Source organism: Dendrobates tinctorius, unplaced genomic scaffold, assembly GCF_039654945.1.
Source record: "Dendrobates tinctorius isolate UK_male_01 unplaced genomic scaffold, ASM3965494v1 ptg000102l, whole genome shotgun sequence".
NCBI classification, from domain to species: Eukaryota; Metazoa; Chordata; class Amphibia; order Anura; family Dendrobatidae; genus Dendrobates; species Dendrobates tinctorius.
This window is the reverse complement of record NW_027361770.1, coordinates 40,418,112-40,445,192: the sequence shown is the minus strand read 5'-3', so window position 1 is coordinate 40,445,192 and position 27,081 is coordinate 40,418,112. Positions and strand designations below refer to the sequence as shown.

General features: G+C 43.8%; 1 protein-coding gene and 1 long non-coding RNA gene across 2 annotated transcripts in view; one reads left to right on the top strand and one right to left on the bottom strand.

Annotated features, from left to right (window-relative positions):
- Positions 1 to 759: 759 nt before the first annotated feature.
- CTNNAL1 (catenin alpha like 1) overlaps positions 760 to 27,081 on the top strand; it is a 288,515-nt gene continuing 262,193 nt past the window's right edge. Inside the window, exon 1 of the mRNA XM_073587855.1 lies at positions 760 to 1,112. Within this exon, the coding sequence (XP_073443956.1) occupies positions 987 to 1,112 (126 nt within the window). The 5' untranslated portion in view covers positions 760 to 986. The remainder of the gene's footprint in view (positions 1,113 to 27,081) is intronic.
- Positions 5,213 to 26,200, bottom strand: LOC141099788 (uncharacterized). Its single transcript, XR_012234523.1, has 3 exons — positions 26,026 to 26,200; positions 24,198 to 24,333; positions 5,213 to 5,345 (listed from the first exon to the last, which is right to left on the bottom strand). It is a non-coding gene; the product is annotated as an uncharacterized lncRNA (long non-coding RNA).

Sequence of the window (27,081 nt, the reverse complement as noted above, 5' to 3'; positions counted from 1 at the left end):
TGACCGTGGATTGCACGGTAGATGCCGGCTGTACAGTGACCGTGGATTGCACAGTAGATGCCGGCTGTACAGTGACCGTGGATTGCACAGTAGATGCCGGCTGTACAGTGACCGTGGATTGCACAGTAGATGCCGGCTGTACAGTGACCGTGGATTGCACAGTAGAAGCCGGCTGTACAGTGACCGTGGATTGCACAGTAAACGCCGGCTGTACAGTGACCGTGGATTGTACAGTAGATGCCGGCTGTACAGTGACCGTGGATTGCACAGTAGATGCCGGCTGTACAGTGACCGTGGATTGCACAGTAGATGCCGGCTGTACAGTGACCGTGGATTGCACAGTAGATGCCGGCTGTACAGTGACCGTGGATTGCACAGTAGAAGCCGGCTGTACAGTGACCGTGGATTGCACAGTAAACGCCGGCTGTACAGTGACCGTGGATTGCACAGTAGATGCCGGCTGTACAGTGACCGTGGATTGCACAGTAGATGCCGGCTGTACAGTGACCGTGGATTGCACAGTAGATGCCGGCTGTACAGTGACCGTGGATTGCACAGTAGATGCCGGCTGTACAGTGACCGTGGATTGCACAGTAGATGCCGGCTGTACAGTGACCGTGGATTGCACAGTAGAAGCCGGCTCTACAGTGACCGTGGATTGCACACGCTCGGAGCCTGCTAGGTGGTAGCTCACCTAGGAATTTGGGAAGAGAAAGTTGCCGGCGCACCGAGCGTTTTCCCGGGGGGCGGGGATACGGGCGGGGCTTTGGCGGGAAGGTGGAGTGCAGTGTGGAGGGCGCTCCTCCGCAGCGTGGCTCTGTGGCGGGGATGGCTCTAGTCCTGGACTTGTAGTTTGGAGCCTCTCGTCATTATTGAGGTGCTCTGCTGAGCCGGACGTCTACCGGGAACTGCGAGCAGACGGACAGTACGGACATAGTGACTGCAGCACAGGGAGGACGACACACGGACTGCTGCTCCTCCGAGCCATGGCTACTTCACCGTGCAGCAGCAGTGGGGTCTCCTCGTCCTCCTCCTCGGGCTTCAGCATGGACAGTGGACTGGAAATCAAAACCAAATCAGTGGAGCAGACCCTCGTCCCCCTCATCTCTCAGGTATGGTGCGGAGAGCCCGTGCTGTGCAGCGGGGAAAGTGCTGCCCGCATTGTGTCCTGTGCGGAGGACTCCATAGATCGTGTGTGGTGGCAGGTATGGGCTCCGCGCAGCCCCCGATATACAGCTGTGTGTACGGGAGTGATGTCACTGTGACACAGTATATACAGTCACTCCTCTGATATACAGCTGTGTGTATGATAGTGATGTCACTGTGACACAGTATTTATAGTCACTCCTCTGATATACAGCTGTGTGTAAGATAGTGATGTCACTGTGACACAGTATATACAGCTGTGTATGATAGTGATGTCACTGTGACACAGTATATAGTCACTCCTCTGATATACAGCTGTGTGTATGATAGTGATGTCACTGTGACACAGTATATATAGTCACTCCTCTGATATACAGCTGTGTATGATGGTGATGTCACTATGACATAGTATATAAAGTTGTGTGTACGGGAGTGATGTCGCTGTGACATAGTATATACAATCAGTCCTCTAATATACAGCTGTGTGTATGATAGTGATGTCACTGTGACACAGTATTTATAGTCACTCCTCTGATATACAGCTGTGTGTAAGATAGTGATGTCACTGTGACACAGTATATACAATCACTCCTCTGATATACAGCTGTGTGTACGGGAGTGATGTCACTGTGACACAGTATATAGTCACTCCTGTGATATACAGCTGTGTGTATGATAGTGATGTCACTGTGACACAGTATATATAGTCACTCCTCTGATATACAGCTGTGTGTATGATAGCGATGTCACTGTGACACAGTATATACAGCTGTGTGTACGGGAGTGATGTCACTGTGACGTAGTATATACAGCTGTGTGTACGGGAGCGATGTCACTGTGACACAGTATATACAGCTGTGAGTACGGGAGTGATGTCACTGTGACACAGTATATACAGCTGTGTGTACGGGAGTGATGTCACTGTGACGTAGTATATACAGCTGTGTGTACGGGAGTGATGTCACTGTGACGTAGTATATACAGCTGTGTGAACGGGAGTGATGTCACTGTGACGTAGTATATACAGCTGTGTGTACGGGAGTGATGTCACTGTGACACAGTATATAGTCACTCCTCTGATATACAGCTGTGTGTATGATAGCGATGTCACTGTGACACAGTATATACAGCTGTGTGTACGGGAGTGATGTCACTGTGACACAGTATATACAGCTGTGTGTACGGGAGTGATGTCACTGTGACACAGTATATACAGCTGTGTGTACGGGAGTGATGTCACTGTGACGTAGTATATACAGCTGTGTGTACGGGAGTGATGTCACTGTGACGTAGTATATACAGCTGTGTGAACGGGAGTGATGTCACTGTGACGTAGTATATACAGCTGTGTGTACGGGAGTGATGTCACTGTGACGTAGTATATACAGCTGTGTGTACGGGAGTGTTGTCACTGACATAGTGTATATTGTCACTTCTCTTATATACAGCTGTGTACGGGAGTGATGTCACTGTGACATAGTATATATTGTCACTCCTCTGATATACAGCTGTGTATGATGGTGATGTCACTATGACATAGTATATAAAGTTGTGTGTACGGGAGTGATGTCGCTGTGACATAGTATATACAATCAGTCCTCTAATATACAGCTGTGTATATGATAGTGATGTCACTGTGACACAGTATATATAGTCACTCCTCTGATATACAGCTGTGTGTATGATAGTGATGTCACTATGACATAGTATATAAAGCTGTGTGTATGGGAGCGATGTCACTGTGACGTGGTATATACAATCAGTCCCCTGTTACACAGCAGTATGTGTAGTAGTCATGTTACTGTGCCATAGCATATACTGGCAGTCCCCTGTACACTAGTTTATCAGTGAGGTACTATGTGTAGTATGCTGATGCATACATATACCCTCAGTTGGTCCCGTTACCCTGTTATACAGCAGTTTAAGTGCCTAGCAGGGCTATGTTACAGTATGACATACATAAGAATGTTTGTATCATGGTGATATTACTTTGACATAAATGCGAACAACCCATATGCCCAGTGATAAAGTGTGTACGTGCAGTACTCTGTAGTCTGGGGATGCCATGGTGGGACATTGGTAGAATTTACTCTATTTTATATAACTATTATTATCTGATGCATTGTAATATTACTCTACAACATACATAGGTCCCAAAGTATACAGCATTGCATATGTTTAGTATGGTGATGACACTGAATAACACACACATAGGATCTCTTGTCAGCCTCCTGTTATACAGCTGTATACTATGGTGATGTTACAGTATGACATACAAAAGGAAATACAGTCAGTCCCCTGTTATACAGCTGTGTATGTATAGCATGGTAATGTTACAGTATGACATATATAGGCTATAGATGTGTGTGTAGTGTGATATTACAGTATGAAACAGACTATACAGTCAGTCACCTGTTGTACAGCGGTGTGTGTAGTATGGTGATGTTACAGTATGACACAGGCTTTACAGTCAGTACCCTGTTATACAACTGTGTATGGCCTGTGTCATATTGTAACATCACCATATCACACATACACAGCTCTATAACAGGGGACTGACAGAATAGCCTGTGTCATCCTGTAACATCACCATACTACAGATACACAGTTGTATAACAGGGTACTGAATCTGTAGTATGGTGATGTTACAGGATGACACAGGCTATTCTGTCAGTCCCCTGTTATAGAGCTGTGTATGTGTGATATGGTGATGTTACAATATGACACAGGCCATACACAGTTGTATAACAGGGGACTGACTGTAAAGCCTGTGTCATACTGTAACATCACCATACTACACATACACAGCTGTATAACAGGCGACTGTATGTGTAGGATGGTGATGTTCCAGTATGACACAGCCTATACAGTATGTCCCCTGTTATACAGCTGTGTATGTGTAGTATGTTGATGTTACAGTATGACACAGGCTTTACAGTCAGTACCCTGTTATACAACTGTGTATGTGTAGTATGGTGATGTTACAGTATGATACAGGCTTTAGAGTCAGTCCCCCGTTATACAACTGTGTATTGTAGTATGGTGATGTTACAGTATGATACAGGCTTTAGAGTCAGTCCCCTGTTATACAACTGTGTGTTGTAGTATGGTGATGTTACAGTATGACACAGGCTTTACAGTCAGTACCCTGTTATACAACTGTGTATGTGTAGTATGGTGATGTTACAGTATGACACAGGCTTTACAGTCAGTACCCTGTTATACAGCTGTGTATGTGTAGTATGGTGATGTTACAGGATGACATAGGCTATATTGTCAGTCCCTTGTTACACAGTCATACGTATCTGTGTAGTATGGTGATGTTACAGGATGACACAGGCTATTCTGTCAGTCCCCTGTTATAGAGCTGTGTATGTGTGATATGGTGATGTTACAATATGACACAGGCCATACAGTCAGTCCCCTGTTATACAGCTGTGTATGTGTAGGATGGTGATCCAGTATGACACAGCCTATACAGTATGTGTCCCCTGTTATACAGCTGTGTATGTGTAGGATGGTGATGTTCCAGTATGGCATGGCTAGGATATAGTCAGTATGGTGATGACCGTGTATAACACACCTGGGATCTCTTGTCAGCCCCCTGTTATACAGCTGTGTATGTGTGTAGTACTGTGGGGGGGTAGTGTGTGATGTGAGTGTATGCCATATGCGGGCTCTCTATTTACAAGCTGCATGGACTTGACCCCTTATCATCTACTAATGCAAGTTTCAGACCACTCTCTTTCACATATGAGAAATGTGTCAGAGACACGAGAAGTCTTGGATGAGGTGAGGGCTACATGACTCTATGGAATAGGATGTCATCACTTAGCATTCTGTAGTAGGCAAAGGACTGTTGTTCCCCCATGATGAGAACCAGGCTTCCATCAGCCGATAGCCTGCATGCAGTTGTGCTGGCAGCATGACAATTGGCCTATGATGTAACCCAGTATGGGGTCTGTAGTGTTACAGTTGTCTGGCGTCCAGGCTTAATGATACAGTATGTCCTGCATAGTATCGGGGCATGGTTTGTACCCACCTTAAAGAGACCATACACAACATGTGTCCACTATATGCTTTTATTTTCCTGCATAGTTCAAACATTCAAGCAAAGTGGATGTGATTTCATGAAAGCTGTTTTACTTTGTTTGTTTGTTTTTTGGTGCTTGTTTTTCCTATATGCTTCATCATGGAGCCTGAAAACACACATGTAAAAGGCAAAGTTACATGGTTGGGTGCAGAAAACCAGCCTTACTGCTAGAAATAACAAACAAACAAAAAAACATCTGAAACAAAAGCTGCTTCAAATGTGTACGAAAAACATATATTAAAAAAAGAAAACACATAGTAATCTGCTCTGATCATTGCATTTTTTTAACATATTTTGGTGTTGACACCTTCTGGGAAATGGCAGCATTTTTGGCCTTAGCTTTGTATTATGTTATTTTTTTACTGGTAGCAGTTGCCATACACTTTTCCAAATAGCTGAGCCATCATGGTTTATATAAAGCTGTTTTTTCATTCAGTTAACGGATAAATATGCATAAAGCTTTCACAGACTGGCATAATGTAAGACATTCGGTGCGAGAGGAAGTTGTACAAGAAGTAACTCGTGATCCAGTTCTCTAGATTTCATTTCTTAGAAATTGGGCAATCCATTCATTGTTCTCAGTTCCCCGTTATCTGTAATAAACAATGACTGTATCCACATTTCCTGACCGTTACCAGTATATTAGCAGTGTAGCTAATATTTTATGCAATAACTTAATGGTAAGTGTCAACTATTGTATAGAAAAAGTGTTAATTATTGTAATACTTATGGATACAAGACTGAGCTCTGACACACTTAAAGGGGTATTACCATCTTGGACGTTTTTGCCATAAATGTCTGATAATGCAGGACCAACCTCTGCTGTGTGAAGACTAGTGGTCCCCCCCAGTCATGGATGTGCCTGTTGAGGGGGCCACTGGCATCCTCCCATTAGAGAATAAACATAGGGGTGGCCCCATTCTTTCCATAGATGTGGGTATCAGAGGATGGACATGAATCTTTCAGACATAATATATATCTGTAGAGGGTCATATGTGCAAGATATGCCTTTACTGCCTGGTAATGAGAGTTCCACCTCTGTGACCTGCTCCTATCTAGAGTATGTGGGTCACCGACCCCTGGCTGACAATTGCTGTCACACTTCTGGTTATCTCCACTTGCTTCTCTATGAGTTCTGTAAATAGCTGGCGGTTTTTTTAAAACTGCCATAGAATGAATGGAGATCTATGCTTGCATGTCCACCCTTTTCTTCACAACGGTCATGAGATAATGGTTCCAGGAGCCGTTTTTATTCTTAGATCGTTTTGTGGGTCTTTCAACTACGGTATATGAAGAACAGGACTTCTTGAGTTGAACAACCTAGAGGTTGCACCTGCACGTTTCAGACATTTACGGCTTATCCACATGACATGCCACAAATGTCTGATTAGGTGCAGATCTCTGAAAAATCTCTGACATGGGAATAAACTTTTTTTTTTTTTCAACTTTTGCATTCTCAGGCCAATTTACCCGAACTGAATATGGTGATATTTAGAGACTGCTGAATACACAATTATGCTTGAGGAAACTTGAGGCACTCTTTCTGAACTGGTTTTGGGAGAAAAATAGAAATTCCTGTGCCCTTTCTACACCTCGCTCTTATCTAATGTTAGGAAAATAGGGAAATGTGGAGTAGTTAATATTTTCATTAAGAAAGGAATAGCTGGCAGTTTTGTGAAAAATGGCTTCCTTGTAACTGGAGCTTGTAATAAAAATGCATATTTCCTACTTAAATCTTGCATAAAGCTTTTATTGCAGAACTATCTTGCAGTTAAATCACACTGTAATGGGCTTTAAATGACATTCCCTTCAGGACAAGGGTTGCCTGGAAGAAGTGTTGTGGATCTGTTGGGTGTGTGAAAGAACTTTGTGCAGCCTCTTTTCAGAGGAAATCACTGATTAACACGTTCACACACTTGTAGCGATCTCATACTATTTGTCTGAGACCAGACAGAACCTATAAACTAGGGGAAGGATAACTGTCCCTATGCTTATAAATGGAACGAGTGCGTGCTGTGAATATTTAGGCGAGCATACCCAAAATAGGTAAGAGGGCTGTAATAAATTCTGGGACGCTGTATATAAAAGAATCCTTTCTACCATGTATTGAAATCTTTCTATTGGTTACTTTATACATAGAAGCTATCATGATTTTGTAGGAACTGAGGCCTTTAATTCAAAGTCATTTAGAGGAAATTAAAATGAAGAAAGCTTTTCTTCCTGAGATGGTGTTATACACTGATACTGTTATTCTTTCTCAGGATGTTATGATAAAGTATAATACTTTATACTACACATACACTTTCAGCTCGGCAAAGTGACGCGTGTCTTCTCTATTCGTCTATTGAGAAGAAATTTACAATTGGGTGTGCTGAATATATATTTTTTACTTTATACACCTTATACATCCAAACTGGACTTCATGGATGATTATAAAGGGGTTTATTGACTTTTCAAGAAGTTAATGTTGTGGTCGTCCCTTCCAAGGAGAGCTAATTTAGTTTGAGATAGTTTATATCTCCAGATCTGCCATTATTGATTTAAAATTAAAATGAAATTAAATACAATGCATCAGAGGCAAGAAAATACAGCCAGTGTCTGTCTGTGTACAATTCTTGTCTGGTTCTCAGATGCCCAGTGACAAGTCTTTATTACAGCTAGAGATAAGAAAGTGGGAATGGCTTCTTACATTACATTAACTTAAGGGCCTGTCACACTAAGAGATATCACTAGCAATATCGCTATAACTAGTGACGTTATAGCGATATTGCTAGCGATATCGCTGTGTCTGATACTTACCTACGACCCGCTCCCCCGCTGGTTATCGCTGATCGCGCGAGAACGTTCAGGACTGTTTCTCGTCGTCAGCTTCCTGCGGCGCTTCCTGCTGTGAGGACGAGCGACGTGTGGAGCCGTGCGGGAGGACGCAGGATCGCCTGGTGTGACAGGTAAGTAGCGACCCCCGTCCCCAGCGATGTCTCTAGTGAGATCTGCCTGTGTGGCAGCTCACTAGCGACGACTTAGCGATGTACCAGCGATCCTGACCGCGTCATATCGCTGGTCGGGATCGCTGGTACATCGCTAAGTGTGACAGTACCTTAAGACAGAAGATATTTAAGTTGGGAAAAACAAAATTCAAACCAGTTCTATCCAGATTACTAGATTTTTTTCCATCATACATGATGGCACCACGAGAGAGGGGATCCGCCCTTCAAGGACAGGAAACCTTCAAGATAAAAGGGGCGGCTCCTCTCTCAGCATCAGTTGGTTTCCTGTCCTTGAGGGGGAACCCTCAAGATGAAGACTATTGAAGAAAGAAGAGGATGCCTGGGGCGGATGGTTATTGGCAGGCATGGGTCTGCTACAAGAAAATAGGGGGGGAAGCCAGCACTGCTTAAGGTTAGAACGCATAAATTGGAGTGCATATGCACATAATGTCTAGCTGTATTCAAAAATGAGATATTTAGCAAAAAAATTGATCAATTCAATTGAGCCACCCCGCCGCGCCAAGGCAATCTCATATGGGGGGTCCTACTCTATATATTTTTAATAAATGCTGTGCCATTACGGCCTCCTAAATACATTTAGAGCATGACCACATCAAGTGCAATCTGTACCTGAACATTACTGGATCGCTCCCATGAAGCCAGATGAAGCAAGTGCAGATGAAGGCCAACCAGGTCTGAACACAGACATATCAGGAATGGCCTCCACACATTGCCTGACCAGCAAACATAGATGAAGGGCGATGTTGGTCCAGACACAGGTGCACAATTAAATAGAGCTTGGGGCAGGGTGGGGCTGCCGTGTGTGTGCACAGCAGCCTAATCCATCACAATGAACACAGAAAAATTATGGCGGACATAACCAAGCGTGCACGGCAACAGTGGTGGTGAGCCACAAACCAACAACAAGAAAATAGGGGGGGAAGCCAGCACTGCTTAAGGTTAGAACGCATAAATTGGAGTGCATATGCACATAATGTCTAGCTGTATTCAAAAATGAGATATTTAGCAAAAAAATTGATCAATTCAATTGAGCCACCCCGCCGCGCCACGGCAATCTCATATGGGGGGTCCTACTCTATATATTTTTAATAAATGCTGTGCCATTACGGCCTCCTAAATACATTTAGAGCATGACCACATCAAGTGCAATCTGTACCTGAACATTACTGGATCGCTCCCATGAAGCCAGATGAAGCAAGTGCAGATGAAGGCCAACCAGGTCTGAACACAGACATATCAGGAATGGCCTCCACACATTGCCTGACCAGCAAACATTTAGGAGGCCGCAATGGCACAGTGAATAAATAAAAATGCAGAGTAGGACCCCCCATATGAGATTGCCTTGGCGTGGCGGGGTGGCTCAATATATTGATCAATATTTTGCTAAATGTCTCATTTTGAATGCAGTAAGATATGTGCATATGCACCTCATGTTATGCGTTCTGACCACTGGCAGTGCTGGCTCTTCTCTCTTTTTATTGCAAATGGGTCTGCTACATCTGTCACCAGGTACCAGTAGTCGCCTCGGGGGCCATGTATTCCCATGCCCCACCTGAGTGAATGCATGACCACTGCCCGTGAAGGCAAACGCCCGGGTGAAAACAGGAGCCTCGGAAGCAACATTCGTGTACCCTCCTTGATGCCGGCAAAACCCCACATGTTGTTCTAAGGTCCTCGGAGGCCACCTTCTGTGCCCCTCCCTGTCGACATCTGGTGGCCATGCAGCCCATGAGGCACATCGGTGCCCGGGCGAATTAAACTCCTCAGAGGCCAGATTTATGTACCCGCCCTGTTGAGCCCAAGACGCCGGTCACCGTTTGGGACACCATAAAAAAGAAAAGACCTAGAAGCAATACCGGCCATAAGAGCAGCGGCAGTATTTCTAGCTGAGGCTTCAGTAAGGCTAGCAGCAAAATCAGCAGCTTTGGCTAATGTGGGACGCCGTGTGGTATGGCTCAAATGCTGGCTGGGGGACACACAGGCAAAGATGAATGTCTGCTCTCTGCTGTGTGAGGGAAATTTTTTGTTTGGACCGGCATTGGATGACGTGTTAGAAAAGGCCTGCGACAAGAAGAAAAAGAGCCATTTCATGCCTTTCGGCGATCCTTTCAGAAGGGCAGGAAGTTCAGAAGACAACAGTACAAGGACCGAGACAGAAACAACTCTGACAAGCGATCCAGAGGAAGGAGAGGCTTCTACTTCGGCCAGCCCTCCAAAGACACCAAAAAACCCTCCCAGTGACGGTCCTTCTCAGATGGGAGGAAGGCTCTCTCACTTCCTCCCAGCCTGGGAGAGGATCTCATCCAGCACCTGGATCCCGCAAATTGTGGGATCAGGTCTGGAGCTAAGGTTCCACCACTGGCCGCCACGAAGATACATGCAGATTCCAGTACAGTCCTCTCAGTCTGGAAGGGGAAGTAATCTCGCTCCTAGACAAACATGTCCTGGAAGAGGTTCCAGTAGAGGAAAGAAAGGAAGGTTTTTACTCCCCCCTACTTCTTATGAAGAAAAAAAAAACAGTTGATTCCTCGAAGACCATTATAAATCTAAAAGGCCTCAACAAGTATCTGATAATCCCATCATTCAAGATGGAAACGATAAGATCAGCAGTGAAGCTTCTTTTTCCTCAGTGTTATATGCCAGTCATGGACCTCAAGGACACTTTTATTACCACGTTCCGATCCAGCAACAGGATTGCAAATATCTCAGGGTGGCAGTCCAGATGGGGTCACAGTGGCGTCACTTTCAGTACAGGGCTCTGCCCTTCGGGGTAGCGATAGCCCCTCGAGTTTTCACTAAATTGATTGCAGAGGTCACAGCGTGTCTCAGAGGAAAAGATACTCTGGTGATACCATATCTGGACGACTTCTTGATAGTGGGAAGAAATCTTCTTCACTGTCAAGACCAAGTCAGAATAGTGATGGAAACACTACAGATGCTAGGATGGCAGCTGAACCTCAAAAAATCCAAACTGGAACCAGCAATGATCCAGAATTTCCTGGGGCTAACGGTGGACTCAGTGGTGCAGGAGTGTCGCCTCCAGAGGAGAAAGAGGAAAAAATCAAACAATTAATTGTAAGAACAATAAAGAAGCCGGAAATGACTCTGAGAAGGGCCATGTCATTGTTGGGGTCTCTAACCTCCTGCATACCAGCAGTGAAATGGGCCCAGTTCTATACAAGGGAACTACAATGGTGTGTGCTGCAGAACGGACTGAAACTTTTGGGACAGAGCGAAAGCTTACCCTCCCGGACTCCAGTCACTCAGGTGGTGGTTACAGATAGTCATCTCCGAGAGGAGTACCCTGGGCGTACACAGCCTCCAAGGTAGTCACAACGGACGCCAGTCATTGGGGGTGGGGAGCAAACCTAGACACACTATGGCTCCAGGAACCCTGGGCCCAGGAGGAAAGAAATCTCTCCTCAAACGATTGGTAACTTTTGGCAATCAAAAAGGCGCTAAAGGGGTTGTTGCCACACTTAAGAGGACACCATGTTCGAGTCCTATCTGACAACCGAATAGCGGTCGCATATGTAAACCACCAGGGTGGCACCCGTTCTCAGCCCGTGATGCAGATAACAAAGAGGATCATGACTCTGGCAGAATACCATTTCCTCTCCTTACCGGCCCTGCATATCCGAGGTGTAGACAACCTGAAGGCAGATTTTCTGAGCAGGAACCACTTGAGGCAAGTAGAATGGTCCCTAAAAGAGTCCATTTTTCAACGGATAATGCACATGTGGGGAAAACCCAGTATAGATCTCTTTGCCTCAAAAGCCAACAGGAAGGTTCAGAAATTCTGTTCCCTAAGTCATACGCCCAAAACGCTGCCAGCTATTGAACGCAGGTGAATGTGCACTCTGGACTCTGCGGGTGGGACACTGCACAATACATAGTGTCCAACCCGCAGCGTTTCCTGATCATGGGCACATACCCTAAATTGTAAATCCGATGTCGCTCTGGGGTCCCCACTGGTTTTGGGAATAACAAAGGAGATAAGGTGGCACACTGTAGGGTGGACACTAGTGATAATGGTGGGAGTGTTTTTGTGTGACAAGACCACTAACCTTATCTGTGAACTGCTGCACCTTCCCCCTCTTGGTCATAAGACTGATTTAGGTGTGGATGAATGGATTGCTTATGTGCTGGAATAACATACTTGTGCTGGGCAACGCATGTGTTATTCCAGCACACCAGCAATCCATGCACTGATTTTGGTGACTGGTTCATGCAACTTTACATTAACTACACTCCTCTTGTTGGAATTGCTGAATTTTGTTACACTTCAATGTCTTGTATTGTTTGTGCACATGCCCCTTTAAAGGGAATCTGTCAGTAAGACGCCACAGGTCTCTGAAAGCTAAATCCATTGACAAGTTTACCCCTTCTATGTGTTGCTGCAATTCCAAGAAATGTGTTTTAGGCTGTGTGCCCATGATGCGATTTTTTTTTTTTTTTAAGCGTTTTTGCCGCGATATTCGGCGCAAAAACGTTTAAAAATCTTGTACAGAACGCACCCCATGCATTCCTATGGCATTCCGCACATGCTGTGCTAATGCTGCACTTTTTTCCGCGGCGGAATCGCATTGCGGAAAAAAATCGCAGCATGCTCATTCTTTTGTGCGGAATCGCAAAGAATTGCCGCGAATCCTCACCCATAGGAATGCATGAGAATCGCTTACTTCCCGCATGTGGCTATGCCCACCATGCGCGAAGTTAAGCGTCTCATGTGCGGTTGGTACCCACGTTGTGGAGGAGAGGAGACTGTCCTCCAGGCCCTGGGTACCATACCCCTGTAAAAAAAAGAATAAAAAAATCGCTGAGGCCCAGGATGGCAGCGCGGGACGTCGGAAGGTAAATATACCCCGATTTTTTTATTATTTATTTATTTTTTACATTCTTTCTTTTACTATTGATGCCGCATAGGCGTCCTCAATAGTAAAAAGCTGGTCACACTTGTCAAACACTATGTTTGACGAGTGTGACCAACCTGTCAATCACATTCCAAGCGATGCTTCAAATCGCTTGGAAAGTGCTTGAATATCGCACGCGAAGATCGCGCGGAAAAAAACGTGCGATTTCTGTGAAGGAGTCCGGTTTTCAGTGTCCAGATTTAAACGCTACGTGGGCACATAGCCTTAATTCACAAGCAAATGCGGTGTTGCATGCTGCAGGTATGACAGAGCATTTCTTGAGCCTCTGCCTCCGCAGGTTTTTCCTCCTCCCAGCACTAGCTTCATAAGCTTGATTGATAGCTCACTGATTTCTTAGCCTGGAGCAAGACATCACAGACAGTGACCTCTCAATCAAGTTAATGAGGCTGGTAGTAGGAAGGAAATGACCTAAAGAGGCAGAAAATCAATAAGTGCGGTCATGCCCATAGCACTTAACACCTAATTTGCATATGAATTAAAACACTGATTTCTTGGAAGGTTGCAACAGATAGGAGACGTAGAAGTGTTGATGGATTTAGCTTTCAAACACTTGAATGCCCATAGATGCGGTTTAGGGGGTTGTTCTAAATAAAAATTATTATTACGTACACTATAGTGATGAAGTGCCATGGATTCACTGGTGACTACTACAGCCAATCACTAGCCTCATGATAGAGGGGCATTTTCTAAGTGTACACATTTCTTGCCATACGGTGCATGCTGATTAAAGGGGTTGTCCACTTCTAAGACAAACCCTTTTTAAACCAAATGTTCGGCCCCAATAAAATTATAAAGTCTATACTCGCCTCCTGTGCCAGAGCTGTTCCCACTGTGTCGGAACTCTCTCTCCTCGGGACTGTGATGTGCTGTTGTGACATGTGACGCCCAGCACCCAAGCATTGCTGGCGTCACTGTCTCCGCTTTCGGATAAACTGAACCTGAAGAGGAAGTCGGGGATCAGCTGCAGCCTGGACATCCTCTTAATGTCTGTAAGCAGAGTCTTATCTTCCTGCTCTAAGAAACCCAGGAGAGACATTCCCACAGGCCTTCCCAAAGCACAGACATGGTCCTCAACATAGAGACCGACTGTGCTTTGGGGCGGCCTGTGAGCAAGTCTTTCCTTGGAAGTTTATGGGAAGTGAGTTATATGTGACCTTTAAAAGGATGAAATTTGGAAACATTTGCAGGTAGCAATAAGACATCATAAGTGCAATTACTGTAGATGTGATGTCGGTATATGATACCGTGATTTTAATGTTACACGACACACAAACTGCCCCACTCTATAATTGTTTCTGTAGGGGAGGAACACTTTTGGTCGTCTTCAAGCACTGCAGATTTGATCAGTTATTTTCAATCAGTACTTTTCTCTCTTCCCATCTGTTTAGTATCCACATTTGGATGTTGCTTTTAAAAAACAATCTTTCACACATGCAGTATATTGCATGAGCATTGTACGTGGATGTGATACGGCTCTACTTTATGGCTAATATCTCAATACAATGCCTTTGATTCCATAGCTTCCCATTCCGTTTCAGGCCTGTAGTATGGTTTGTAAGCTGTGCGTTCTCCTTCAGGATACAGCAGTTCTATAGATCTTACTGGCTGTTCACTAGGTCTTGGGGTACAAGGTTTCCCCTGAGCCAGTGGTCATGTGCGGCGCTAGTTATATTGTGGAGACTATATTACAGAAATGGGTCCAGCTTGCCCATGAGGAGTTATGTCTTCTCCAGCACCAGGATAAATCTCTCATGGCTCTGGATCGTCATTCTGCTCCTTGTGATGGGGAAGCATTAGAATGTTTATTGAGGAGGGAGAGTTGACAAAGCTGAAGGCCATTTCATTTCTATAATTGATATCTGTCTCCTGATTGGATGATGTATTTTCTCCTGTGCCTGTAGCGCCTATACTTAGGGTATTACTATGACTGAGGGCTATCAGGTTGTCAGGAATGTTCTGCAGACACCTACCACACTGAGCCTCTACTAAATGTGCTTTATGGGCTGCTTCTGAAAGCTTTTTTGAGAGGGAATTTGTGTAGTTAGTGGGATATGCGCACATTTCAGAGCTGGAAGCTTATAAATAAATGGCAGGTTGTATTTCTTCGCTAGTCAGATGCTGCTGACGTGACCACGCAGCCTGTAAATAATCCTCACCAATGTTCTTAAGTGCTGCAATGCTTATTTCCTACCGTCGTGCTGGATGCCTGCCATAACTATATCCGTTTTAGACACAGTATCTGGTTTACACTTCCACAGGTATATTAATATCTGGGGAAAAGCAATTTGTTAATTCTCATTGTCAATGGTCATTATCTAAAGAGCTACAGGAAAACTCAAGATTTCTAAATTATGTCTAGATATAATGTAGATTATAGTAATATGTGATATTAATGGATGTGAGGGCGGTCTTACAGTGCCTCTTCATACCAGTTTTTGTTTTCCAGAGCCCGTTATCCTGATCAGTGGGGATCCAGTGGTCAGACCCCCAGTGATCCGTAATTTATTCCTTTCCTATGGAAAGTGAACTAGTGTATATGAAAGACTTAGGAGAAAGTGAGTGGATTAAAAGTCCGGCTACTAAAGCAATATATATGCCTAGCTGAAGATTCCAAAATATAAAATATAACTTTTAATAATTACTTTTAATATATAATATGGAAAATGTGCATAATTAAAATCACAAATAACGTGATTGCCTTATTTATTTTACAAATTTACAGGGGTTAGCTGCTATTATTATATAACATTACGTTCAGTTAGATAACGCTGAGAACCTGAATTGGTCATATGTAAAGCATTTCTGCTCTGAAATAACTAAATGTTGTGTGGAGTATGGAGTCTGAGAGGCCACACCTTTTACTGACTGTATCAACTGCCTCTCTCTAATTTGTGTAACTTGCTGAATGGTTATGTTACCATATAATATGGACGTCCACTTTAAAGGGAATCTGTCACCCCTTTTTTCGAATATGAGCTGCCGACACAGACCTCAGGGGCTTATCTACAGCATTCTGTAATGCTGTAGATAAGCCTCCGATGTAACCTGAAAGATAAGAAAAAAGTTAGATTATACTCACCCCGGTGTCCGGTCCGGCGCCTTCCATCTTCATACGATGCCATCCTCTTCTTTCCTTCCTGTTGTGGCTCCTGTGCAGACGCACTGCTCTGCCCTGATGAGGGCAAAGCAGAGTCCTGCAGTGTGCAGGCTTCGGGAGAGTTTGTTTTTCGCAGTCATCAAGAAGACCTTAATCAATTTTTCAACCATGTCGACAGTTTAACCTTTTGCAACAGTATATTGGGGTTGTTTGGTGCTCTTGGATGCGAACATGACCTGAAGGAATGGCGGCTGTTCTTTGACTTGTCAGTTTTAAATCTGAATAATAAACAAAACTTGGCACTCAACTTCTAGAATATTTTTTTGGATTTTTTAATGCAGCCAGAAAATAGACGTTTCAGCCTCACTGGCCTTCATCAGTAACAGACTGCAGTATAGTAGTTAATCGCATTCAGTGCGATAATAGAAGTGACACCATAGTCACTTTAAATGTGCCTGGGCATGGAGCCTGAATCAAATAGTACCTGGGTGGGTGGGGGTGCCATGCAGACATCAGCGACCCAGAATCCACTGTTGGTCAGTCTGTTACTATACTACAGTCTGTTACTAATGAAGGCCAGTGAGGTCGAAACGTCTATTTTCTGGCTGCATTAAAAAATCCCCAAAAATATTCTAGAAGTTGAGTGCCAAGTTTTGTTTATTATTCATGTATGGTGTGGGGCCCTACTTGAGCACCTTCTGAAGTTGTGCATACGCTGTTTTTCCTTTAGTTTTAAGTCTGAAGGCTGTTTTACTACACAAGGGAAATATCTTTCCTTCTATACCTATTAGACATGCCGTACACATGAAAGAAACATATGAGAATATGGAGTTACTGTTGACCTACATTAATAGAAATTAAAACCGGAACATTTGTGGTGATCTAAAACTTGTTGCATGTCTTCTTGTACTGTGGCTTGGATATACCAAGTATTGTTGTTTTATTTGTGAGTGGGACAGTCGTGCATGAGAAGTGTACTATTTCAGAAAGGACTGGCCACTCCGTGAAACCCTGGTTGCTGGACAGAAGAATGTTAAACGTAATCCTCTCGTTGTATCCAGCAAAGATATTTCTCCCTCCATTGCATAGTAAACTTGGGCTTATGAAGAATTTTTGTCAAAGCAATGAACAAAGAATCGGAAGCCTTTTCTTACTTGCGACAGAAATTTCCAAGAATAAGTGATGCAAAGATTAAGGAAGGTATTTTTATTTTTTCCAGCCAATCTTGGTGCCGTTAGCGATGAACACGGTGAAAGATTTCACCAAGACATTGCGCTGATGGAGAAAAGGTACCAGGGAAAGTGGAGTATGTCAATGCTGGCTGACTATTGCTGGAATCTTATTCGAGAAGCATCTGACACAGATTATAAGCGAAAGTCATCTGCAAAACACTTGAACAATTGCTTTTGCTACTGACATCGATGCACATGTATGTAGTGTCTCGGAAGTCAAAATGTAGACTATAAACTGTTGTTTCTTAGAAACCCTTACGTGATACAGTCTTTTAGAGCACATATTCATGGTCAGCATATTAAAATCTATAAGATACAATAAAATTTTGTCAGGGGACAAGAACTTCCCGGAAATTTTGTTGTGCAGTGTTATTCACTGACCATCCTCTTTTTCCAGATATCACACCTCCGCCATCATTGGGAGGAGAAGGGGGCTGGCGACACATGTGCAGTGTGATTCCAGTCTTTAATAAAATTGCATCAAAGGCAGCACATGTGCAGATTGAAGTCTCCACTCAGTCTTCATTCATGCTTTTACTTGACAGGTTCTCTTTAAGTTGTGTGTGATGAGAAATTACACGGAGAAAACTATTGACCACACTTACTGAAATTTATGTAATACTTGTACAAAAGCCTTTGTTGATGACAGCTTCAAGACGCCTCCTGTATGGAGAAAATCATTGAAAGCATTGCTCATGTGTGATATTGGCCCATTTTTCCACACAAATACTTCTCAAATTCTGAAGGTGGGTTTCTTCTATGAACTCTGAGCATTAGTTCCATCCATAAATTTTATATTGGACTCGGCTCCGTTGATTGGTTGGGCCATTCTAGCAGCTTTATTTTCTGTCTCTGTAACCAGTTGAGCGTTTCCTTGGTTATGTGGCTGACATCATTGTCTTGCTGAAATTTTCACCCTCTTTTCATCTTCATCGTCCTGGTAGATGGCAGAAGTAGTTTTTATCTAGAATGTCTCTTAACATTTGTCCATTCATCCTAACTTCAATCACGTGAATTTTGCCTGTGCCACATGCTGAAAAACAGCTCCACAACATAATGTTCCCACCTTCAAACCTCACTGTTGGTATGGTGTTTTTGGGTACTATGCAGTGCGTTTTGGCCTCCAAACATGGTGTGTATTATGGCATTCAAAAAGCTCAATTTTGGTCTCCTTTGACCATACTATATTCTCCCAGTATTTCACGGGCCTGCATAAATGTTGTTGAGCTTTTTTCGCTCTTGAACCTGCTTTTTGTTCTGCAATAGAGTCTTGTGTGCATACGGGCCATTGAGGTTACTAAGGGTATGTGCACACGCTGCGGATTCTGCTGCGGATCCACAGCGGTTTTGGCTCTGCGGGTCCGCAGCAGATTCTGCTGCATTGTACAGTACCTTATTTCCTATGGAAAAAAAAAATGCAGTGCACATGCTGCGGGTTACAATCTGCACACAGCATGTCAATTCTTTGTGCGGTTTCCGCTGCGGTTTCACAGCTTATCATTATGAGGTGTGAAAAAGTAGGGGAAAACCCGCAGGCTAATCCGCAGATAAACAGCAGGACTTTTGTCCTGCGGATTTACCTGTGGATTTTCCAACAAAATCCGCACAACCTAAAAACTACGTTTGCATTTACCCTTATAGATTTCTTTGAAACAATTGATTCTGCTGATTCCAGGTCTTTCTGTAGCTCTCCACAGGTGTTGTGTTTCTTATACAACTCTTCTGATTCTTTTCACTCATCTGTCCAAAATCTTGCGGTGCGTACTTGGTCATGGCCAGTGGTGAAATGATGTTTTCCATTTCCGTTTTGTGGCCTTAACTGTGTTCACGGGAACTTTCAGGGTGTGTGCACACGCTGCGGATTGTCCTGCGGATGTTTCCGCTTGGATTTGTCAAAAACCGCAGGTAAATCCTCAGGTCAAAAGACCTGCGGTTTATCTGCAGTTTTTCTTCGGTTTAGCCTGCGGTTTGACACCTGCCATAGAGCAGGTGCCAAACCGCAGCGGAATCCGCACAAAGAATTGACATGCTGTGGTTTTGAAACCACAGCAAATCCGCACGGAAAATTCTGCACCGTGGTTTTTAATTTACATTGATTATAATGGTACTGTACACCGCAGCAGAAGCTGCTGCGGATCCGCAGGACCAATACCGCTGCGGATCCGCAGCAGAATCCGCAGCGTGTGCACACACCCTCAGTATTTTAGGAATTCTTCTGTAACCAATGCTATCAGTATGTTTTGCAACAATAAGGTCATGAAGGTCTTGAAACAGCTCATTGGTCTTGCCCATCATGTTATGTTTCTTGTGTGGCACTGTGGTAATGAGACACCTTTTTATAGTCCATCAGTTGAACCAGTTGATACTATTTTTCACTATGTGGCAGGATTGTTTTCTAATTACTGATAGACTTGAATGACTTTCCAAGGCTGCTTTCACCACTTTTTTTTTTTTTTTTTCTATTATATGCATTTAGTACTTTTTTCCCTCTGTCATTTCTCATTATTACACATAAGTTAATTTATGGACATTTGTGGTTTGATTTCTTTGCCTGTGTAGATTGGATGGGTTGTTACCAACATCTAGTTAGAATTTCATGTCAATAGCACCTTTAGGGCTCATTACCACTTGCGATGAAATTGGCCAAATGCAAAACGATAAATTGGATTGAATTCGGACCGATGTTATTCTATGATTGTGTCTTCATCTGCGTTTTTTTTCCAGCTCGGATCGGATCACGATTGGACTGGAAAATAGTCGCAGCATGCTGCGATTGTAAGCGGAATTCGGATCGTATCCCGCAATAGAAGTCAATTGATGCGAAAAAAAAACACACAGCACTTGGTCCATGCGAGTGCTGTCTGATTTTTTTACACACCGATTGCATTGGAAAAGCCTGCAATTCATTTCTGGGTACAGTAAAATCACACTGACAGGTTAGAATAGATATATACACATAGAATATATACCGTATTTTCTGCTTTGTAAGACGCACTTTTTTTCCCCAAAACTTGGGGGGACAATGGGGGTGCGTCTTACAAAGAGGATATACCTTATCGGGTGTAGGCCACAGGGGTGTCCGGGCGTCTCCGGGTGTCCGTCGGCGCTGTGGGTGTCGCCAGGTGCCCAGCCGTGTCTCCACATGCCCAGCGGTGTCTCCGGTTCCCATCCCGGGGCTCTGCCGACATTTTGCGACAGGCAAGAGCCCCGGGGCTCCCTCTCGGTTCCCTCTGTATTGGCTGGCTCCGGCAATATGACGGCCGCCGCTGGGGACGGCGCATGCGCTGATGGTGATCTCGGGACTGAGATCTCGAGGGATGAGATTTCAGCGCTGGTCGTCTTGCTAAAGGCTATTCCTTATGTTATGTGCTGGTTTATGGGTTATGGAGCAATAAACCCTATGAACTTTTAAAGGAACGTGCCTCCTGAGTGTCTCCCGTTGCTCCTGAGCGAGTTGAATCCCTAAAATAAATATATATATATATATATCTCTCTCTGTATGTATGTGTGTGTATATGTATGTATATATATATATATATATATATATATATATATATATATATATATATATATATATATATATATTCTCTCTATTTATCTGTGTGTGTGTGTGTGTCTATATATATATATATATATATATATATATATATATATATATATATATATATACTCTCTCTATTTATCTCTGTGTGTGTGTATATAATATATATATAATATTTGTGTGTGTGTATACAGTACAGACCAAAAGTTTGGACACAACTTCTCATTCAAAGAGTTTTCTTTATTTTCATGACTATGAAAATTGTAGATTCACTCTGAAGGCATCAAAACTATGAATTAACTCATGTGGAATTATATAACTAACAAAAAAAGTGTGAAACAACTGAAAATATGTCTTATATTCTAGGTTCTTCAAAGTAGCCACCTTTTGCTTTGTTTATTGCTTTGCACACTCTTGGCATTCTCTTGATGAGCTTCAAGAGGTAGTCACCGGAAATGGTTTTCACTTCACAGGTGTGCCCTGTCAGGTTTAATAAGTGGGATTTCTTGCCTTATAAATGAGGTAGGGACCATCAGTTGTGTTGTGCAGAAGTCTGGTGGATACACAGCTGATAGTCCTACTGAATAGACTGTTAGAATTTGTATTATGGCAAGAAAAAAGCAGCTGAGTAAAGAAAAACGAGTGGCCATCATTAGTAGGTGTGAAAAATCGGATTGTACTTGCATTACACTCGTCCAACTCTCCTGCAATTGCCAGTGTGTCTCTAGCCTTAGAAAGATATTTTCTTAGAAAATTGTTGACGTGCATGTCTGTCTTGTAATCAGTCATTGACAGGTTGGGAATCTTTCCTTCAGGATGAAGTGCTTTCTACTTTACTGGTTGAAAGATCACCTTCATATTCACTTAACCTCAATTCAAGATCAATAAATAGTGGACTATCAAAAGCCTGTTATTTTACATGACTGTCCAACTATGACCCTTCTACTACTATTAATTGAGAGTTTGTTTTATCTGCATTTATAGTCGTGAGCTCTATGGGGAGTAGTTGGCTCAGCCGATCTCCTTAATAATGCACATGAAGGGTGCTGTAACAAGGAAATAGCTGCTATTACAGTGGAAAGCTTCAGGAGTTACGAAGTTTCACATTTCCACGTGTCATATTGCTGCTGCTTGGCAACCTAGGAAAAATATTCCACCTGATTCTTCTTCTGAATTAAGGGGAAACCAACCAAGAGAAAAAAGGTACAAAGTTTCTCATTAATGTGAAAGATAATCTTTTGAAACCTTTATGTTTTAGGTAAAAGATCATTTTTCTAATATAATAGATTTTTCTGTGCAGGCTATAAATCCACAATTATTCGTGCTCAGCATAAAGAGGTTGCTTACAGTTTGGTAGCAGAGATCTGATTAAAACAAAAATCAACAAAATACAAGATCAGACTTTGCTTCTCTAACTCCCACCAGAGCCATCCCTGTCCGCTCCCACGGTTAGCATCCGGTGATTGCATGCAGTGGTCAGGTGATGGGAACGGTGCGTCATCAGAGGCGGTTTGTCACCTGACTGTTGCAGCCAATCACAGACCTCAGTTGGTGAGTGTCAGATCCTAGGGTTTAGAGGAAATGAGGACGACTGACTGGTTTTATAAGTTTCCAACCCTCCCTGCCGCAGGTAAATTTTGTGTGTTCACATCCGTGTTTAAGTTGTCACAGATCATAATATAGTTACTAGAGAAAATGGCTCAGCATGCTCCTTTTTATTTTAATAGGTAACATCCAACAATTCTAGTGAATAGGGTCTTTACAGAGTCATTACCTTAACCTCTTAGTGACGGGGCCAATTTTTTAAATTCTGACCAATGTCACTTTATGTGGTGATGACTCTGGAACGCTTCAACAAATCCCATTGATTTTGAGATTGTTTTTTTCATTTTTTTTACATTATAATTTATGCTAATGGTAAATTTTAGATTGTTTTGTGCTTATTTATAAAAAAAAGTCAAACTTGACAAAAATGTAAAAATAATTGCAATTTTCAAACATTGAATGCTTATCCCTTTAATCCAGATAGTCATACCACACAAAAACATTAATAAATATCATTTCCCACATGTCTGCTTTACATCAGCACCATTTTTAAAATGCTACGGTAATTTATTTTGTTCGCCTTTGAGGAGGTTTAAAAATGTAGCAGTAATTTTTCATTTTTTCAAGGATATTTACAAAATTCATTTTTTTAAGGGACCTATCCAGGTTTGAAGTGACTTTTGGGGTGCTATATATTGGGAAACCCCAAACATAATACCATTTTAAAAACAGCACCCCCCTGACATATTGAAAACTTCGATCAGATTGTTTATTAACCCTTCAGGTGATTTTCAGGAATTAATGCAAAGTGGCATGATAGGAATGAAAAAGTGTTTGTTTACCACCTAAATTCGCCAACTTCTGAACTGACCGCTATAGCCGGGAGACTCCGAGGCCGCCATTTGGCCATGAACCGCTATGGCAAACATCAGGACCACAGAATCATGATCTCGGTGTGTCAATTAGAGTCAGAGGTGTATCTAGGCTTTCTGGCACAGGGGCAAGAATTCGATTCGGCGCCCCCACCCCAAGCACACATGCGATTTGCACACACTTATTCATGTACCCACGAGCTGCACTCCCTATTTCTCTCAATTTTTAATGAAAAACTGAGAGAAGCAGGAAGAGAAGATCGTTGTCACAGGACTATAAGCATGAATATCGTATAGTGAGTGAAGTGTCCATGTGATGACTACTGTAACCTACAGAGCTGAATCCTGACATTGCAGCTTCTGAATTCTCACAACGAATGCACTGCACACTTTTAGGATTCTCCCTTGCCGATGGACAGTCATGTCAGCACAAGCATGTGATTTATATACTTCTGGCCAGATTCTGACTAGACGTGCTTGGCCTCACTCAGTTCATTTTCATTGAGTGAGGCCACACATGTCTAGTCAGCATGTGACCGCATGTATGTATATTACCGGCGTGAGAGAATCCTAACAGCGTTCCGTGAGCACTGTGAGAATTCAGAAGTCTGCAGTCACAAGGAATGACTGCAGACTCAACACAAACCTGGACAACCCCTTTAATGTTCCTAACATAAATAAAAACATGAGAATTAGTCAGAATCACAAATAACATTTACATCCAGATACCTTATAGATGTCATTGTCTGAGTCGTTCTCCTTTTCTTCATCTTGTCCAGACCCCATGATGAGTTTTCTCACCCACATCTTGTCTCTGCAGACTTCCATCTTCTCCGGTCTTCTGCACCAACTCTCCACACGATGCCTTTAAAGATAGAAGTGTCATTATAATGCTCCTAAATAAAAATATCTGCAGTACACTGAGCCCCTGAATAAATAATTGCCCCTCACTATATTTTCTGCACAAAATATGACCCTACACTATCCCTCTTATGGTACATGCTCTTTACACGGACCTCTCCTTTCCATACTGGCCCCCTCTACACACAGTCCTTTCACATTGTGTCTCCCCTATAGTGCCCACACTCTGTACTGTACTGTGTCATCACACTCCCCCTCCTTGGTATGCTGTACCCTTACACTGTCTCACCATGCTACGCCGCCACTACTCAGTCTGTATTCTGTGCCCACTCACTTTTCTCCCCCCGATACTGTTGCATCATACTATTCCCCTCCCCCCTCCCTCCTCATACTGTCTCACATCCTCCTGTTCACCATACTGTCTCCTCGTATATTTATCCCTTACTTTCTATACTGTCTGCTCACACATACCCCTCACACATAACCCCACTGTGTCTGCACATATCCATCACCCTCACTCCCCCCCGTACTCTGTCCACATACATTTTTCACATCACAACTCATACTGTGCCCGCATACATTCCCCCGTTCGCTCCCCATACTGTCTGCACCCATCCCCACTCACCGTACTGTGCCTGCACCCATCCCCCTATACTGTTTCCTCATACAAACCCCCCATATCGCCTTACGGTTTCCTCATACATGTCCTGCATCTCCCCCTTTACTCATTTTGTGTCCTCAAATCTCCCCACACACATTAAATCCCCCCATTCCCCACACAGCCAATCACCCCCACATCACTCCTTCTCCACAGAACCCCTCATTACCCCCAATTCCCCACACAGCCACTCATCATCCCCATACAGCACCTTATGATCCCCCTAATCCTCACACAGCACCTCATCATCCCCCTAATCCCCCACAGCACCTCATCATCCCCCTAATTTCCACACAGCACCTCATCATCCCCCTAATCCCCACACAGCACCACCTCATCCTCCTAATCCCCACACAGCCACTCATCATCCCCCTAATCCACACACAGCCGCTCATCATCCCCCTAATCCACACACAGCCGCTCATCATCCCCCCTAATCCCCACACAGCTGCTCATCATCCCCCCTAATCCCCACACAGCTGCTCATCATCCCCCCTAATCCCCACACAGCTGCTCATCATCCCCCTAATCCCCACACAGCACCTCATGATCCTCCTAATCCCCCACAGCACCTCATCATCCCCCTAATCCCCACACAGCACCTCATCATCCCCCTAATCCCCACACAGCACCTCATCATCCCCCTAATCCCCACACAGCACCTCATCATCCCCCTAATCCCCACACAGCACCTCATCATCCCCCTAATCCCCACACAGCACCTCATCGCCCAATTCTCCACACAGACCCTCATCCTCCTAATCCCCTCACACCACCTCATGATCCTCCTAATCCCCACACAGCACCTCATCATCCCCTTAATCCCCACACAGCACCTCATCATCCCCCTAATCCCCACACAGCACATCATCATCCTCCTCATAACCCCTTCTCCACACAGCTCCTCATCACCCAATTCTCCACACAGACCGTCATCATCTCCTTAATCCCCACACAGCACCTCATCATAATCTTCCCTATGCAGCCCCACTCAAGTAACAGCAACCCCTTAACAAAATCCATCCTCAGAGTACTCACACTGACTCTTGGGTCCTCATTCCCATTTGTACAAGGGGCCATGGTGCAGCCCCTCGGTCTTCTCACACAGCTCCAGCCCCCTCGGTCCTCTTCTCCTCACACAGCTCCATGATGTAGCCCCTTCATTTCCTGCTTCTCCAGCAGCCTCAACACAGCTCAGCTTCCTGCTATTGGAGCTTCACTGGACTGAAGGAGGCCCGTCCCTTCCGATGACATCATCGCAAGCAAAAATTAACTCCGTTCTGGGAGCTGACAGACTGCAGCTTTCTGTGGGCAGAGAACGGCCGACTCCTGGTCGGGGGGTGCAGCAGGTGGCCCCACTGTGCCCCCCTGCTGGCTGCGCCCGGGGCAAATTCCCCGGCTGCCCCCCCCCAGATTAGCCTCTGATTAGAGTAAAGCAGAAGCCCCCACAATCTATTAACCATTTATTTGATGTCACTTTTGACAGCAGCAACTAAGGGGTCGGTGCCAACACTGATCTTTTGTGATACAGCAAGTTGTCAGCTATAGTGTACAGCCGACAGCTGCTGGATTGTCACCTGTATGGGGATGGTATTCTCTTATATCTCAGGTCAGTAAAAAGACGTATTGGCTGTCATTAGGGGGTTAAGCAATTCCAGTGTCATCCTTGTGTGGACCAATATAATAACTTGTGATTTACCGTATTTAAACAGAAAAAAAAATAATACATCTAGATATAAATAAAAAATATTAAATTCTCAATAATAGATATACCTCCCAGGTGTTTCCTTTCTAGAATACTATTGAATGTAGATTGTTACTGTTTTACGTAATGGCATCTATTGTATACTATAGTATGTGAAGTGTACCAGATTATGTTCTTGTTGCTTTCATTCGGTGTTAAATTTCTAACAATTCTGGCATGAAAACCAATGCCATGTAGTACCCAGCTGACGTGGGTTATACAACCTAAATCACGTGATGCAATTTTACACAGTTCACTATTTCTTTTACATTACAGTGACTGTTTCCATTGGATCCTATAGGTGCGGTTAGGAGCAGTGACAGAGGTTCCCCATGGAGACATTCGGGAGA